The 18,900-nt window shown below is 40.3% G+C and overlaps 1 protein-coding gene across 7 annotated transcripts in view; it reads left to right on the top strand.

The window, feature by feature from the left end:
- ALKBH8 (alkB homolog 8, tRNA methyltransferase) overlaps positions 1-16,282 on the top strand; it is a 68,038-nt gene extending 51,756 nt beyond the window's left edge. For all 7 annotated transcript variants that reach the window (XM_050333619.1, XM_050333621.1, XM_050333623.1 and 4 more), the window contains 5 exons: positions 820-926; positions 5,135-5,289; positions 6,099-6,364; positions 14,240-14,389; positions 15,585-16,282. In XM_050333619.1, coding sequence (XP_050189576.1) covers positions 820-926; positions 5,135-5,289; positions 6,099-6,364; positions 14,240-14,389; positions 15,585-16,157 — 1,251 coding nt within the window. In that variant the 3' untranslated portion in view covers positions 16,158-16,282. The remainder of the gene's footprint in view (positions 1-819; positions 927-5,134; positions 5,290-6,098; positions 6,365-14,239; positions 14,390-15,584) is intronic.
- Positions 16,283-18,900: the final 2,618 nt, after the last annotated feature.

Raw genomic sequence — 18,900 nt, 5'->3', positions numbered from 1 at the left:
TGTACCACTGCCATCTGGGTTGTGAAATTAGAATAAAGCTGAAAGCATTACCTCCATATATTGCCATGGCTAGAAGCCAGATGGCAAATAATAAAAGGATGGTCTGCTAGTTGGCATGTTAGCCAGGATCTTTAGAGACTACATGTGCTTGTTGTGCTGCAAACCTCCAAGAATGTGAGCAAGTTGGAAATTATTTCTCTCACCTAATACTGCTTATCTAAATGTTATGTATCTACAGAGTTAATTGTCTCAGCTCAGTCTGCTGGGAATGGATAAGCATTTCCAGAGGGCATAGGGTCATTCCACATCACTTAGCTCTGCATTTTACACTAGGATGAATAGCCCTGCGGAGGACCTTGTCTTTCTGCATAGACATCACAAATACACTGTAGCTGATGGTCTTAGATACAGCAAATGAGCCCCCTCTTCCTCTTATGCAGTTGCCTTGAGTTGCGGGGTAGTAATCCTTTCCTCACTCTCAGATACTCTAGAGATTGAACTGTGCTACTGTGTTCCCAGAAAAAATGTTTTTACTGTGAAAAGAAAATTTTATAGACATATATATATACGAAAATTTTAATTATATATGCATACCTTTGGTCTGCCTGAGATACTTGACATGGTGCTGAATGGGAGAGATCTTTAGGCCAGGAGACCTGGAGACTTTTGCATCCCTAGGAAATATGCAGCTGTTCCATAGCAGTATTCAGTTGAACACATTAGAGAGGCAAAGAAAGCTAGGACTTGAGAATACCTGACATGTATATGAAACTCTGTAAGTCACGCTTATTCACAGTGACTGGTTTTGTTTCTTTTTAGATTGTGATGGATTTCAAACACCCCGATGGCCATACAGTGGCAATTTTGCTGCCCCGATGCAGTTTATTGGTGATGACTGGAGAATCCAGATACCTGTGGACACATGGGTAAAAGTCGCTGCATTGCTGATAACAGAAGAATAATAAATGTTGTTTGTTTGCTTTGTTAATGACCTTCTGTATTTAAAATTACTCTGAAAGAAATCAAGTCAAGTTTTATAATTAATATACAAATTCACTCCTCTGCTCACTTGCTGCTCAGGTTAAACTGTAAAACTTGGGGATTTAGGCAGCTGATTGCCAGTCCCAGAGGTGCAGTTTACTGCTGCTGTCACAAGTGAAGTTTCACTGGGAAATCTCTCTCTCTCATGTCAGCAGTGTGAAAGTTCTTAATAACTCTGAGCTGGCAAAGAATTGATTTTGGTGCAATTACCTTCATCTTTTCCTTTCTCTCTTTCCAGCTCACAGCTTTTCCCATTGGATCACATATGCCAAAGGCTTGAGAGAGGGACTGATTTAGGAGAGTGACTTCTCTTACACAGAGAGCATGAGGGAGGGTGGTCTTCCTGAGCTATTCCCAGCTACTTTAGGGACATTTTAGCTGCTGCTAAGACTGCATTGTACTGAGCAGGTTTGGGATCCTGGAAAGAGATCTCTTGAAATATGTTTTGATGTTTTGCCTATTATAGAATTTAAATACATGCTTTTTAAATTGTGCACCACTGGGAGATACTTACAATGGGAGTGCTGAAATTGGCAAAAAGGCTAAAACCTTGGCAAGATTTAAGAGTGACAGTAATGCACTTCAGGAGAATATGGAAACTCTCATATTGGACAGAAATGCCCATGGTAAACATTTCTTCCTTTGTTTGACCCAAGCTGTCACTGGTTCAGCAGTCAATTGGAGACACTAACTACATTCTGTGTAAATTAAAAATCACATCCTTTTATTGGCAGAAAATTTTCTGCCTTTTAATTTTACTGGTTAATTGGTATCATGAAGAAGGATGAATATGAACTCTCTGATAACCTTTACATTGTTCATTTTTATAGAGCTCCCAGGGGAAGGAGGGCTTGCATTTGCTGAGGCCTCAGCTTTCTCCAAGGCTACCAGCTCTGCTCCTTCCAAGCTGGCCCTGGGCAGCCACACTCCCAGAAGGCAGAAGGATGCATGCCTAGCCCTTGCAGTACTTGCCAGCAGGCATTCAAGTTGGGGTAGTGTACCTGCCTATTAAGAACTGGAATGAGATTATTACTTAACTCACTTGTACCTTCAAGTGATGGTTGTCTTTTGAGAACCAATGACAAATTAAATTTGAAATGAAGATCCCAGATATTTCTACTTACATATAAGTGATTCCTGTCCCGCTGCTTGTCCACTTTTCCTTAGAACAGTTTTTCTGTATATTTTTAAAAGTAGTAGTGGGTCAAGATACCCAATAGGAGTAACCTTTCCATCAAGCTAGTGGAACATAGTATTGCAATCAACAAGATTAATCATCCAGCGAGAAAGTGTAGTTATTTCACTTGCACACATAATGTGTTCAAGATCAGCTGTGATGCCTTTTATCTATACCACAGAAATCAAATTAGAGAGCAAAAGAGTCAGTTTTGAAATTATTCTGGAAATATTTTCAGTGTGTGTACATATATAGCAAGGAATTAGAGACTTTAGTTTTGATCCTGTTAACAAAGTGCACAGAAAAAGGATTTTTAGTCAGTTCTCTCTGAAAGAGAAACATGATTTAGAAATAAGCTATACAGTGTCATCAAAGAGGACAAAAGATGTATGTTCTTTTTGTCTCATAGGTGAAAGTAAAATTCTGGCTTTTCTGATGACATTCATTTGTGATTTTTTTTTTCCAGTGAGTTTTGGTTTTGGTTGGGTAACCTGGTAACACTCCATTCCTGACACTGCAATAGTAAAACCACTCTGTGCCAAGCAAGAGGGTGTGGAGCATTTTGGTTTTGACATTGGGAATCCTGGTTTTAGCCTAGTGTTTATGCAGAGTTCTTGCTTGTAGTATAGGTAAAAGGAAATTATTTCGGTTGAAACCATAACCTTGAAAAATAAAACTTAATTTCTGGAAATATTATGCTTATTTTATTGATGCAGGTACAAAAGAAATCCAAAAGAAAATCTGCTAACTCAGGATTTGAAGTTCTGCTGTTGAGGGAGTCTTGGGCATCCTCAGCTGATTAATTCATCATAGCTCCATTATCTGCTGATATTAGATCCCATCCTTGCCATGGCTACCTTGGGAGATTTCCATTCTTTGGGCTATTCAATGTCTCCTTTTTACAACATCTGTATGGAGCATCAATATGCTGCTTCCTGACTTCCAGACAGAAAGGACCTGCACTCTTTTTCCCTGGTACTGCATGAGCGATCAGCTTTCCTGCGACAGGATAGCTGGCATACAGCAAAATACAGGAATGCTGATCAGGCTGCAGGCTGTTTTCTTGGCATTTGGGTAGTTCTTCGTTAAGTACAGGCACTGGTCGACAGTTTCATGTGACCTGCAGAAAATATCTGGTAGAAATTTGAGATGAAATTGAATGCTTACCTTTATAAAAATGTCAGACACTTTTCCCCTCCCTTTTTGTTCAGCCTAAGAGGGTTTAACTCAGCTAACCAATATGGAAGTCAGTTTTAGGCTGAGATTTTGTCCTGCTGAGAGTCAGTTACTTGGAAGTCAGCAGTTTTGAAGGGGCATCACTGGGAGGCCAATTCCTTAGAGATGATTTGCTTGGTTGTTTTTTTTTTCTTCCATGAAATTTCTGCAGTAATCTCCTTGATAACTAAGTTCAGGAAGAGTTTCAGTGTGACAGTAACAGCTTTGAAGTGCTGAGCTATTTCCCTGAAGAGTTTCCATTTTGTTCCAAGATTATCCACTTTTTCTCATCTGCAAGTGATGGGAAGTTACATGTAGATGCAGCTGTTTCTCTTCTCTTCACATGTTGTGTTTCTCATTTTACTTTCTCATTTCCCACTTCTCAACTTTGAGAGAGATCCATTTGTAGAGCTATTAAAAATTCTTGGCTTTGGTACTTTTTCATAATGTAAACCTCTTCATAAAATTAGAGAGTTCCAAATCACTTTAATTTTATTAATTTTGTTTCCAGTTTGCTCGCTTGCTAGATAGATTTTGCTCAAGAAAGATCTACAACAGAAATTCTCCCTTTAAGCAGTTTAGTAGATCTCCCAAGAGCTTAATTCTTTGCATTTGGTTCTGTCAATAAATGGAAAAGCAATTCTGTTATAAAGCAGAATTCATTTGAGAGGCCCATTTGAAATAAGAAACTTCAATCTGCTAATATACACCTCAGCCAATTCTATGCTTTTGTACCCATAGCCACCATTTTTAGTAGTGTATTCTATCTTTACCATACATATTTTTATGTCACATTGTCATGGTTTAACCTCAGCTGGCAACTAATTACCTCTCAGTTGCTTGCTTACTCCCCCCACCCTGATGGGGAGAATTGGAGGGAAAAAGTAAACTGTGGGTTGAGATAAGAGCAGTTTAATAATTGAAACAAAATAAAATACAACAATGACACTCACTATGATAATAATAACAATGCTGGTAATAGTAATGAAAGGGAGAGAGAAAGGAATGAAAACCAAGTGAAACAAGTGATGCTCCATGCAGTTGCTCACCACCCACTGACTAATGCCCAGTGTGTCCCATGCAGCAATGAGTGCCTCCCAGCCAACTCCCCCCAGTTTGTATACAAAGCAGGACACTGTGTGGTTATGGAATATCCCCAGTTTGGGTCAGCTGTCTTGGCCAGGCTCTCTCCCAGCTTATTGTCCTTGTGCTCTCTGGCTGAGCATGGGAAACGGAGATGTCCTTACTTAGAATAAGTGCTACTGAGAAACAGCTACACCATCGGTGTTTTTTCAACATTATTCTCATACTAAGTCCAAAAGACAACACTGTTGCTGTTAGCACAGATATTAGGAAGGAAATTAACTCTATCCCAGACAACACCAGGACAAAAATAAATATATAAAAAAAATTAAGTCCTAGACAAATAAACAATCAAACTTGATGGAAGAAAAGGGAGGGAGGAAAGGGAAATGTAATTACTTACAATTAAACAACACGTTAATTAATGTCATTAGTTTGTGTCAGCCCTTTTGTGTCTAAAATTGAATAAGTAGAAAACTGAGAAGCAGCAGTATGTTAAATAGCATGTTGTAATCACATTTGTCTTAATGTGCAAGAATTGCCTTCTTACAAAGATGGATTGGGTTTTTTTCTGATGCAAATTGAATTATTCCTTTATTTTGTATTACTTTATTTTAGGATCACACCCCGAAAATATGATATCATTCAAGCATCTGAGCTTGGGCAAAAAGTTGGAACAATCACTGCTGATGTTGGAGATATAACATTAAATCGAAGGGAAACAAGGACATCATTTACATTCAGGAAAGTGAGGAGAAGCCCTTGCAATTGCAGTAAGTGTCTTGAGGCAGTCTTCAAGTCAAAATTGTTATTTATCACCATTACATAAGCTTTTTCTGGTTTGAGCAAATCTGTTTATTCCTTTGGGTAATTTTGGCAGTCCTTGTAAGCCATTCCTGGATGGCTCAGGGTTAGGCATGCTATATGGCTTGAGTTGGTTGCTTTCATGTGGTTGCTGGAGTTTCTCTATACAGGAATGCAGTTGGCTTGCTCCAGAGCCAGACAAGTAATCTGGAATCTTACATTTCATTGACACTTCAAATGCTTAAATAATGTAACAGAATAGAAGTAACTACTGTTCTTCAGGTTTACCTCAGTATGATTGTTTTTTAGAGTGGGCCTGTACTTTTCTGGAAGTAAGTACATTAGAGAAGGAGAAGCAGACAGATCTGCAGTGATAGAGCCATGTGAGTGCCTTAGGGTAGTACAGATAATAACAGACAGGTGGGTCAATGATTACATAGAACTGAAGTCCATTTGTGCCCTCAGAACAGAATTTCAGAGGCTGAATTGCAATAATGTCATGGTCTTTGGCATTGGGGACACAGTCTCAGTTCTGAAAACATTAACATAGCAGGATTAATGATCACTGCAGACAGCATCTGGTACATGTGGGCTTGTTTTCAGGTCATCAAACACTTGTGCTGTTTGACCTGCATTTCCATTTTTAAAAGGTAAAAGGAGGAATGAAGCAATTTTTTTGCATTTTAATATTTCACTTTTAATTTTATTTTGCTAAGTACGATAAACCCATGAGGAAGCACTTAAAAAAATTATATTCTTTAACTGTTGCTATATCTAGTTTACCCATCTGTCTGTGACAGCCAGAAAGGACGGCAAAGACTGGTACAACCTTCGTTTCCCCACAATGAGATGGAGGCCTCAAAGCTGGAGCAAGAATATGTACACAAGGTGTATGAAGAGATTGCCACACACTTCAGCAGTACCAGGCATAGCCCATGGCCCCGAATTGTAGAGTTTCTCACGTCCCTGCCAACAGGATCAATAGTGGCTGATATTGGTTGTGGTAATGGGAAATATCTAGGCATCAGTGAGGATTTGTACATGGTAAGTAGTAGTTACTGTCAGTTCCTTTCATTGGTTCTATTGTTTGTTCTGTCATGCAGTTGTAGCATGTTGGAGGTTCAGTTGTGGGAAGAATGCCAAGAACAGAAAGCTGTTTCCTGGTCCAAGATCAATTACCAATTGTGTTAGGTTTCCACATGCATTCATTATGTACATTACCCTTTTCTTTTTTTCAAAGCCACTTTTGCTTTGCAATTCAAAATATGTTAATAAAAAAATAGTAATGGATGCAGTGGATTGAAAAATTGTAACAGATGGTTTAGCCTTTTGTTATTGAATAAACGTGTTAAAAGTGAAAATGGTTGGGCAGTTTGAATGCTTCCAACTTTTTCGCTTGACTTGTGTGCAGGTAACGCAATCTACATGTCCCTGAAATCTCCACGGGCGGCACTGTTTTTCATGTTATCCTCTTCAGTTCCCTTTGGCCTGGTGGCATGTCTCATTTGTGAATGATGCCATGTTTAGCTGTTCCACCTCTGGCTCTGTGCATAGGCCCAGTAAATATGCCAACATAAAATTCACTGGGAAGTCTAAACTTCGGTACAGAGTTCTGGTCTTTCTCTCACTCCCTTTTCGTCACTTTTAGACAGTTCTGACATCGTTCTTGCTTGTGTTCTCTCTTTCCCTGTCTCACAGTATGTACTTAGTCCAGTTTTACTCTTCTCCCTTCCTATCAGGGAGAGATGAAGCACATAGAAATATGAGCCAAGAGATAGTTTCTATTGCAAATATTTCAAAGCCTTTTGGAAGAAATAAAGTCAAACTTCCTGTTGTTTTAACCCAAAAAAAAAAATCTCAGAGGAGTGTGCATCATGGTATCTGCTCTCCCCTGTTCCAGAACTGTCTGATTTTTTTCACTTGCTTGTACTGGGAAACTCTTTGAAATCCATCAGTCTTGAAAACTTCTATGTAGAGCAAAGCATTCATTACTGATAATAAAACTTGGAGTTGTTTGTCTGTTTCAGGAGTTTATCTCCTGCTATTTATATTCAGCTAAAAACGTGAGTTGTTATTTACAACCCTGTCTGTATTAGTAATGGATTTATTTCCCTTACTGTTCTTACAGGCTAGAATAACATCAACCAATTTATAAGTAGTTATGTTTATGCCTGACTGCTGTAGTCTGCATATAATTATTAATGTTCAGTACCTTCCAGTCTTTCACTCATGACTCCTATAAAAAATAATCAGCAAACCTAACTAGAGAAGAGCAACTTTTATCAGGGTACCATGAAGATCAACTGGTCCTAGAATGAATTTGGTAAATTGCACCTGTGGAGGTTTGTGGTAGACTTTTAAGGTGAAATCATTGCAAGGTGCTGTGTTCCGAAATTGCCAGCACCAGTCTGTTTTCTGGAGCCCACAGTTAACCAGCTAAGGGAAAGAAAGGTCACATGTCAGCTGGCAGTCAAAGGAAATCCAGCCCCTTTCCTCTATTGCTTTCAGATTTACCTCATTCCTTATGTGTCTGCAGGAGAAAGACAAAACACGAAAAATAACAGTGAAAGGGAGGAAACTTTTAAAGAAGCAGTTCAGACAGCTGAAAAACAGAATGTGGGAATTGCTTCGTTCAGTTGGCCTCCCTCAACATTATATTTTCCACTGGTAGTCGTTCTTGGTGGAGACAGACTTTAGACTTTGCATTTGCTTATTTTCATTTGCAAGTCAGCAGAGTCTCAGGAGGATGGATGTAACTCCTTCTTTCTACTAGATTTATTCTTCTGTGGCAGCTAAAATGTGGTTAAAGAAAACCCAGTGTATATTGTGTTTACAGATTTTTTTAAAACTTTTGGCAAGGTATCTCAAATACTATTACTTCCATTTACCATGGGTTGGGCATGGAGCTAGGATGAGAGATTACAGAATATGTTTTATATATCAGATGCATCATTGGGATAAAGGGAATGCTCTCTAGATGTAGAACATCAGTTTTCTCCCTCATTTACTCCTCTTTACTTGGAAGCATAAAATCCAGGCATAAACATAATCAGTTCTGCATCTCTTTTTTTGTGCACAATGTACTGGAGCTCTTAGCCTAGTTCCTGTTGGGAAAGAAGCAATAAAGCCGTGCTGTGAAATTAGGAATTATTTAGGGGTTGGGTAGAGCACTTTTGGCACAGCTCTGTAGCTTGGGGTGTTTGACTCAGAAGTACTGAAAACCTGAGGCAAGCACTTCCTGAAGGCAAGCAATGTGCTTTAAAGGTTACTTTATGCTTTTATGCTTTAAGTAGCAGTGCTAATGGTAGATCAAAGCTAAGGTAGCTCTCTTGATGGTTTTAAGCATCAGGCACTGTCTGAAAATATCTCCGCTGTGGCCTGTGCTATTGTATTTGCTTCAGTTTTTTTGGATGATTACATGCAGCCTTATCTACTTGAGTATCCTTGTGTGACAATGAAATGCATGAGTCCAACTAGGCACAGCAAAAGTGACAGTGCTGTAATGGCTGCATTATTCTGGCACAGTGAGAGAGCAGCAGTAAAGAGCAGCAATTTCATGACAAATAAATTCAGATTAAGAATGTTTGAGTTAGAGATGGAATCCATGTCTGATGTAGCTAGGACAAAGACTGGAGAAAGGTTGAATTTAATATAGTTTCAGAGATGGCTTTAGGGTTGTTTTTCCACAATTCTCTCCCCACTCAGCCTCATTTGGGAGAATTATTTTAACAGATTTTATTTAAGTGCTTTCAAGCTTAATATTCGTATCTGTAAGCAGGGCTTTTATGGAATGTTATGTCTCAGCCTTAACCATTCCCCCGTTACCACAAGGATTTCATTCCAGACCCAGTTGACGTTATTATAAGGATCTCATCAATTTTTATGAGCTTTAGCTTTGTCTCCCAGTTTCCAGTGTTCAGGTAGGTGTGGTGATGTGTAAATCCCTGAAAGAATGTTCAGCATCCTCACAGGGCTGGGGTGTGAATGAAAGACACTGAAACCTTTCCAATTTGTGGTTTGCCTTTTTAATTGAAGGGATAAACTGGTGGGTAGATATTCTTTCTTTATATGTAAAGAAATTGCTCTCCTTGACAGAACACTGATGCTAGGAAAAAAATTATGGCTATGAAGAAGCCAAAATCATTTGTTTTAATACAGACATTCCTATTTCTGTAGTGTGTACCATTGAAAGGTAATTGGTAATATAGTTTATATTTCACAAGACCTTGTAAGACACCCTTTTTCTGCGAGGTGTGCATCTCTGTTTTCTGCATTATTGTCCCAAACTGGGATCCACTGGAAATATATAAGAATTTGATTTTTCCAGAGTGTGGGGAAGAGAGAGGATTAATATTTGCTGTGGTATGGTTGCATAATGTTGGGTGGGTTTTAGCTGCACTGGGTTCATACTAATGAAGAACAGATTTCTCTCCCAAGGTCTTGTTAGAAAATAGTACTTTCTTAGTAGAAAGTAAAAGCAGGAAGGACAGAACTAATTAGTAAAGGTATACCTGGAGCAAGTTCACCATATCTTAGCAATTGAAGGGCAAGACAGAGGAACCTTTTCTGCCCTTTTCTCTCAATGGATAGCAGTCATTAAATTGATGAGAGATCTGGGAAGAGAGCTCAGAAGGAACTGGGCAGCAGCAGCATAAACCCAGAATGAAAGCTGAGTCGCTCAGCTTAGTTCTGTTGCGTTGTCATTGAGAAATGAACTGCGTGTCTTAGACATAGCGCTTTGTTTCCAGAGACACCCTGGCTCTGTGCAATGGAAAACCAAAACACTACGTGAAAGGAATGCTAAAAGCCTGACTCAGACCAATTGGAGCAAGGAGATTTGTCTGTCTTGCTGTGGTTGTGCTGGCGTCTCTTTTTCTACGTGTGTGTGTGTTTTCTGGAATGTAATTTGGTTCCTTGAGCTTCTCGTGCTATTAGTTATAGCTGAGGTATTTCTCTGGGGAGCCACATAATTCCATTCGGTGGCTGGATTTCAGAATTAGATGTTGTTTTCTTCATCACTTTCTAACGTGCTGAATAAATCAGGTTTCCAGATACTCAAATGAACTAATTCTACCAGGTTGAGTTAGTTATAATGAGATAATGTAGAGAGAAAAAATATAATGGTGGGCAGCCTCGACCTGTCTTTACCTACATTTAAGCTTCCAAGAGGATTTATCTTTTGCAGATTTGCAGCACCATTACAAAGCAAGCTATTTATTTAGTGTGTTTTTCCCCCTAATGTTCTGTTCCAAACCATTGTGTTAAATAGATTTTATAAAATTTACTTTACCTACTCCTGGCTGAAACAGTGAAGGTGAAAGTGCCTGGAAACATGAAAGAGCAGATAACACAGGATCTACCTGTGTTATCCATTCCCAGGAAGGCAGTACAGGGCTGCTGCAAACTCAAACAGCACACAGGTGTTACATTTGTGTCTCACTCCTTTCTCCTCTTTTATCTTGGTCTTTTTTGATAATTTTATTGTCTCAAGGTTTGTGTTACCCAGTGTGCTCAGAGTGGGTGTGGTATGCCAGAATGATGACATGCCTTTGGCTCTTTCCTAGGTTTTGTGTTTGCTGGGCTTCTACTTACAGTTACAGGCCTCTATACTAATATTTCCTTGCTTAATATAAGTGTTGGATGAAGATACAATGAAAATCAATGCAGTAAGCAGTAAACAGGTTTCAGTGGCCATTCTCATGCTCCTGTGTGCTATTGTCTATATCACTGAAAGCAGTGAAGACAAGGATGGTGGTACTTCCCAAAAAAAAGCAGGAATGTGGGAATGGATGCATGGAGAAAAATCAGAGAAGCCTGAGAAGGCAGCTTCCTTTGGGGAAATACTGAAAAGTGCAGAGCAACTTGCTGAGAGGTGGACTCACTAAGAGTTAGGTTCAGATGAATAGTCAGCCATGCTATTTGAGATATATATGAGAAATTGATGGAACTCAAGAAGGAATTTGATTTGGAAAACTGGGTATAAGAAATGATTGAGAAGACTCATAGATAATAAGAAATAGAGAACTGTAAAAATGTATACAACTTGGCTCGCCAAGAGATGTAGTAGGTTTGGTTGGGTTTGGACACTGAACTAATAGTAATTAATCTACCTTTCTCCACTCTTCTGGAGAAGATATCATCAGCAGGGACAATAAATATCCTGTGCTGAGCATCAAAATTAGAGATATGAACTGGCAAAAATTAAAGCTTTCCAGTTATATTTTGAGATTTTTTTAAAAATGTTTGAACACACATTTAATTAGAGAGAGAAAAATAAACCTGTTGTTAATTAAAACAGTCTTTTGAACTCTTTTCTGTAAATGAAGCTTCATCACATCAAAGCTTCTGCATGCTTTAGAATGTAGAAATCAGTTAGTAACGGAATTGGGAAAAGCTGAGCTTGGGATCTCTGGTCCTGGCTGTAAATGTTTTCTGTACTCATAAAAACCACAGATAGGCTCATTTTCCAGCTGTAAGCTGGCATTGCACCACCAAAGTTATCTGGGTTTTGATAGCTTATTGTTTTCTAAGTGACTGAAACCAATGTATTTTGGGTTTCAGTGAATGCATGTCCCTTGTAAGCCAGAAAATGCAGGAATGTGGTGATTATAACTATTTTAAAACATTATGCAGAGATAATACTAGTAAAACAGTTCTAAATTTGCCTAGCTTCTGCACCAGGTATCTGTGGTGACTCCCTGTGTTCACCATTTATGCATCTATGCATAGCACCTATTATCATGTTTACTTTTAAAAGCACATAAAGTTTTAGCCTAATATACCTCTTTTAGAGCAGCTGTGCCTTCAGGGGCTTCTATTTCAAGGTCTCCATTTTCACTGCAAAACAGCATCTTTTGGCTGTGGATGTACATTGGCTTTAGTAAGTATGACAATACAAGTAAGCCTGACTTCATAATATTTGATATAATTTAGATGCAAATGAGGACTTTGCATTCTGGCAGTCATGCCTTTGTTCTCATTCTCGATTTCATTGGATTTCATCAACATACATGGTAGTCCTTTTCAGGGTCATTTTGGGAGCAGGGGATTGCGTTCCATTATCCAGCCTGTTTTCACTATAGATGCAGAGGGCCAAAGCAATTCTTCCTGGGAAAGCTTGCTGTCAGTGGAAGCTGCAAGTATTCTTCTTCCTCCTTCTGCCAGCAGTGAATTCGGTCCTTTGAGTTTTATTATTAAGTTCTGCAAGCTAATGTCTTAATTGCAGAAGTAGTTAAAGGCACCAGTAATGAGGTGTGCAGTCGCTAACATGCAGGTTGCCAGAGTAATTTAAAGGCACTTCAGTTGGCTTCCAGTGTGAAGTGATGGGGATTTATGTTTACTTTCAAGTAAACAGGATGTTTTTTTTAATTCATGAACAGCTCTATTCACTCAGTGCTTCAGTAAATGTGAGAGGCCAAGAAATACATGGGAAGAAAGCAATGCTAGGATTGATCTTTTCAGATCTGTTTATTGCTAATTGGCAGGACAATGTGTACATACTCATAGGGCTATTTTTGCAGAGGATTATCTTGTGTTGTCAGGTTGGCATTTTCACAACTGTTTCATTTATTTTGGATCAAAAGTCAGGGACCTGACTAGAAAGCAGCTCACATGAAAGCTTTCAGGACATAAGACTGGAACAGAATTCTAGTTTTCTTCAAAACTGTGATGGTAGGCTGAAAGATAAAATTATTTGAACTAATAAAATGAAAAATTATGATCGAAAATAAATATATTTTAATCACTGGAAAAGAGGTTTTTAATTTTAGCAGTACTGTTGTCTCTGCTGGGTTGATTAAGCAGAGCAAGTTGTTTGTTATTCTTCTTGCATCAAAGGTGGTTTAGTATTCTTTCAGTATTGAATGCAATAAACACTGTCAGTAGTAATTATTTAGGATTCTGAAACTGTTCACTGCCATTTACTTGTTGCTGGTCATTGAAAACAAAAATAAATGTAATATTCTTATACAAGCAGAGTTTGATATACAACCTGGTAGCAGGGCTTTGGTTAAGGTATTCAGTGTGCATGGCAGATGTGAAAATGAGGATGGTGCATGCCTCACTCTATTTCTTTCTATTAGAAAGAGTATTGATCAGTTTGAATTTATTGGTTTTTTTGCAAGCATGTGAAAAAACCTCTTCTATATGCTGATTTTTCAAAGATGGTAAGTTTTACTGTCTTTGACATGGACACTGGGCAAAGTTTAAAGGGCCAAAACCCAGACGTTTTATAAGGTGTTTTGAAATGGTTTCTAGGGGTCATTTCACCTGGACTGTACAGAACCTTGGAAAATGATGTTGTGCTTAAATTTTTTGTGGATCATGATACTGAAGGGTAAGAAGCCTGTATCTGAGCACTTCCTTACTTACACTGAAGCAGGAAAACCTGGTTGTGATCAGTGATACTGTATGACATACTTTAATGATGCCTCCAAAGTCACCAGATAGTCATTTGCACTTGTAGATCAGCTTTTGTCAGTTCAGTACTTTGGTGCTTCAAATGTTGTCAAATTAACAAATGGCAATTGAAATGGAAAGAAAATACTAAGGTTAGGTCACCTCTCATTTTGCTGATTTCAAGATACCTTGAATTACTTTTGAAGAAAAGTTAGGTTGAAACCTGGTCCATCTTAAGCTGGTTCAAAATCAGGGTGTTATAATGAGCTGTCTACTATCCAGTCTTCCAGCTTTGTTTTAAGTAAGCATCAGGGTTGTTTTCTTCTTGTCTATACCTGGGAGCCGTATATTCCTCTTAAGGCTATTTTCTCACTCTTACTCTTGTTTTGATTTCAAACTAAAATGTGTTCCCTCAGTAGGAGACTGTGATGACTCTATTACTGTAAGCATCAAGTAAAAATCATTTTCCAGTCTTGTAATTATCCTCTTATGAAAAGCTTAATGAAACACTTTCTGTTCTAGGTTGGCTGTGATCGCAGCAAAAACCTGGTGGATATTTGTGGAGAAAAGCATTTCCAGGCTTTTGTCTGTGATGCCCTGTCAGTGCCAATGCGCAGTGGCTCCTGTGACGCCTGCATCTCTATTGCTGTAATACACCATTTCTCAACAGCAGTAAGTCACCCCTCCCTGTGCTCCTCTGTGCTGCTGTACTGCTGTGCAGAGCTGCTAATACTACAATGAAAGCAAAAGGGAAGACCAAAATAGAAAGAAGTTAGAAGGTTTGCATTCAGTGTAAGCAGTTGTCAGAGCAGAGTTAACCTGCTGTGCTACTGCTTCTTCTTAGACTTTTCTGTTCACGTTCTCTCTCTCCTTGTCAGATGTCCTTGCTCCTCCTGGTGCTTTGGTCTAAATGTTTGTGTTTCATTTTTGTCTGCTTACAATTAATGACATAGGAGAAGGGGGCTCTGCGTTAGGAGGCAGGAGCTGTATTTCTTCCTGGCTCAGATCTTTGGCTCTTGGGCAGATCTTGTAGTTTTGGGTTCTTTCCCCTCTGTGCATTCATTTTCCATCTCTGAATGAAAGGGACAGTACTCACTAGTCTGCTTTATCTCTGGGCTATGTAAAGTTCTCCTGGCAGGAACTGTGTGATGGTAACAAGCTTCAAGACCATGAAGCCATCTTAGAGGGCCCCACAGATCTCTCAAAACCAGAAATGCAGCAAATGTTTCCAAATCCAGTATAAAAAAGTCGAAGTCTATTTTGGAGAAGGCTGAAATATGTTTGTTTGAGTGGTCAGAGGACCTGTGTTTAAGCTGTAAATCTGACTTCTTCGGCTGCAAACTTAGGGTGTGCATCATCAGGTTTGGTAGATTTGAATCTGGGATTTTAAATAATGAATAGCCTTATTGAAGAGGCATGTGTCATTTTCAGATGGACTGTGACACTCAGCACAGGACTTTTTTCAAATGAAAAGAGAATAATAAAATCCTTTAAGTTAGAAAAGACCTTTAGATCATCTAATCCAGTGCTGCCAAGTCCAGCACTAGACCGTGTCACTAACTGCCACATCTACATGTCTTTTAAATACCTCCCGGGATGATGACTCCACCACTGCCCTGGGCACCGTATTCCAATGCTTGACCACCCTTTTGGTGAATAAGTTGTGTTTCAGTGAGAAATGTCTTTAGAAAAATATCTTGGTTTGCACATGATGGTGGACTGTATAATGAATGAAAATGAGTAGTGAAAAATATCCCTTACTTTTAATTTTGATTGTATCTTGGGGGAACAGTAAGGATGAGTTGATGCCATTCTCCTTACTTTTTGTTTATGTACTAGCTTCACATTTTCTGCTTTTCCTTTCCAGGAGCGGAGGCTGGCTACTATCCGTGAGCTAGCCCGGCTTCTTAGACCTGGTGGAATGGCACTCATTTATGTCTGGGCAATGGAACAAGAATACAAAAACCAGAAGTCTAAATACCTTAAGGAAAAGAATGGTAGTAAAGGCAAAGAAAAGGAAATCAATACTGGGACAACGCAGAGACTGCTTACTGATCAAGTGCCTGGAAGCAGCAACCAAGACTCAGCATGTTTTGACCAACTCATTAATGACTTGCAGATCGAAGGCTGCGATGCAAGGACAGTGGGAGCAGACTTCAGACTACCTGTTCATACTAACCGAACTTCCTTTCAGTCTCAAGATTTGCTGGTTCCCTGGCACCTGAAAGGTGGTACTAAAAAGAAAGAGGAAGGTGTTGATACAGTGTTGGTTCCAGCTGACTCCAAGGAATCACAAAAACTCAGTCCTGTTTTCCACCGCTATTACCATGTGTTCTGTGAAGGGGAACTGGAAGCAGTGTGCAAATCCCTGGACTGTGTGAGGGTTCAGAAGAGTTACTATGATCAGGGAAACTGGTGTGTGATTCTAGAAAAGTTGTAGTCTGTGGTGTTGCCTCCACTATCTGTAGTGTTTTGTTTTTTACAGTGTGAAAGGTATTTTTAATGCAGGCTGCAGCTATTGCCTCTTTAAAAACAGCAGAATAAAGACTGTGTTTGAATTAATAACAGTGACTATGTGCATATTTTAACAAAATAATGGTCAAATTTGGATACTACATCTGCAGAGTGTTTACTTCTGTGAATTAGAGTGGAGAGGATTAAGTGGGAAAATACTGGCCATGCAAATCAGTAAGGCCAGTGTTGAGCTTTTAAAGACAAAGGGTCTGGTTCTCCCTTCTCTTACACCATTTTATGGTGGTGTAGCTGTAGTGGTCTCCCTGTAGCCCACAGCTATGGAGCTCTGGGCAGGAAAAGCAGAGCTGTTTGCTGTGTAAAACTGTGGGCCGGGGAGGCTGTGTACGTGTCCATGAGGGGTCACAGGTCTCTTTCAATTTAGAATTTACTCTCTTGGTTGCGGCAATAATGGTTTCCTCAAAGGGAGCTGCAAAGTCAGTGGGGATACCATTTTTCTCTTCTTTGACTCTCAAACACCCACGACTCATGCTGTCGCTCCCCAGATTTCCATAGCTCTTCATTGTAGTGTTGTTTGAAAGCTCCTCTAAGGGGTGAGTTGCCCAGCTGGAATACCCTGACCAGCTCTGCTAAATGCCTGCGTTCCTGTGAGCACAGGTCTCTGTGGTGTGGGGTGACCCTCAGATCCCCCTGGGGGAAAAACAGGAAATATATTAAAGTGAAAGCAGTATTGGTGCAGATTTTCTGCAGGGTACTTTCAACCTCTGAAAGTTGGTAGTGGAACAGGTTTTATTTACTGCATTTCAGAAGAGCAAAGAACTGGAGTAGAGAGGAACTGATGCTGGGGTGGCTGACTCAGCAGCCCCTTTGGCTGTGGCCTGCAATGACTAGCACAATTTATTTAACACAACTCTTTTGCTATCCAAGGGGAGTGCCACCTGCGATGCATTTCTAGAATTAAAATATACTGGGCTGGCTTTTGCAGGGTAAGTGGCTGTTGGTGCCTCTGGAAACCAGGGCTGCTAAGCTGCCTGTTATGTTGTAGCAAGACCTGTAGTTGTAGCAAGACCTATGGTATGGGCAGATTATGTTGCTGCAACTGATGGCATCTAAACCGAGGTACCTATCCTAAATGATGTGGGAACTTGGAGATCAGCTGCGTGCCTTTGGCCTACTCCTGCCTGCCTCACATGTGCAGGTTAAGGGCTGCTGTGCTGGCAGTTTGCTCACAGTCACCATTTCTCCTGGGCTCCCATCTTATAATGGAGAAAGCCTGATGCAAATGACAGTGGTAAGAGGGGAGTTTGCTGACACCACAATTCACCTGGTGTGTGTCTTGCTCACTATCTGCTTCCAAAGAGCACTTGGGGAAGATCTCATTCCTGAGCTGAACACGTTGTCCATGTAGCCCTGTCCTAACTGATTTCTTTTCTTTGGGTTACATGGAAGCATCTGTGGCTATGAGCCTGCTTGGGCATGTTCAGGAGTCGATTTGCATACAGTCAAGGAATATGACACAGCTGGAAGCACGTTTTACATCAAGGTCTCTGAGCTGGCTTCAGTACTGGGACACCGTGTCTGAGTGCAGCAATGCACCCAGTTCCCAGCTGGACTGTGGGACCAGAGCTAGGACGCAGTGCCACACAGTGTCAGTGTGTCCCTGGTGAGAAAGGGCAGGGACAGCCTCTGCGGGGTGTCTGAGCAGTGACTGACTCACTAAATTGAGCTGCCTATTACTTCTGATTATGTGAATTGCATTCATGTGGAATAAAGTAGGAGGGCCACGGACCACATCTCTCAAGCTCTGTGTCTGCGCAGCCCTGTGTTTGCTGGTGCCTGGACTCCTGCTGAGCACACAACAGCTGCTGTTTGTACATTTGCCTGTAGGTGCATTTTCTGTAAGAATATACAGTGTACAGGCAAGGAACACAAGCATTGCCTGAAACAGTCTGAAGTGTTGCCGTATCTTGACCTTGTGTGACAAATTAGGAATCAGCTCTGCAGCTGTGCTCAGTTGCTCAATGTACTCCTGTTCTGACTGGGGATAGCTCAGAGGTGCCACCTCCAAATTCACAGCTGGCTCTGAGCTGGGCACAGGGTTAAGTAGTATTCTAACCTGAGGCTTGAATGCATCAAGTAGACATAAACCTTGAACAGTCGAATGTGGACTTTATGTAACAGAGTGATCTATTTTTCACAGTCCTGTGGCTCCTCCAGAACTCTGCTGCTTCCCTCTGCTTCCCTGGCAGAGGCAGCATTAGGCAATATCCAGTGTGGCATTCAGCATTTCTTGACTGCCAGGCTGATTAACATCATTTGTTGACTGCCACTTGTATGAAGAGGTCAGATTCCCTCTTTCACCAGTTCTGCAGTGAAGCACCTGGAGTATCCGAGAGAAGAGTCAGATTTTGCTATCAGCCTTTGATACCTGTCTTTCTGTCAGGAATTACTTTTAGCTATGTCACAGCAGCATTTCTAATCCATTTCACCCTAGCTCAGAGCAGAAAGTGTTACTCTCCCTGTCCCAGGCAGCCTGATGGTGATGGGTCTCAGCAGATGTTGGTTCTGGAAGGAGGTTCTGGCATGGAGAACACCAGCTTGGGCAACCCTGGTTGAACATGCAATACATAACTCCTTACCAAAGAGGGTTTTCCTGGCTTTTCTGAGGGCTGTGAGCTGGAGGATGGTCGCAGCAGCACGTCAGCTCTTGA

The sequence above is a fragment of the Myiozetetes cayanensis genome, unplaced genomic scaffold (assembly GCF_022539395.1).
Source record: "Myiozetetes cayanensis isolate MyiCay16 unplaced genomic scaffold, myiCay2020 scf5-8, whole genome shotgun sequence".
NCBI lineage: Eukaryota > Metazoa > Chordata > Aves > Passeriformes > Tyrannidae > Myiozetetes > Myiozetetes cayanensis.
The sequence above is the reverse complement of the archived record's forward strand: the minus strand, read 5'-3'. Positions and strand labels throughout refer to the sequence as shown.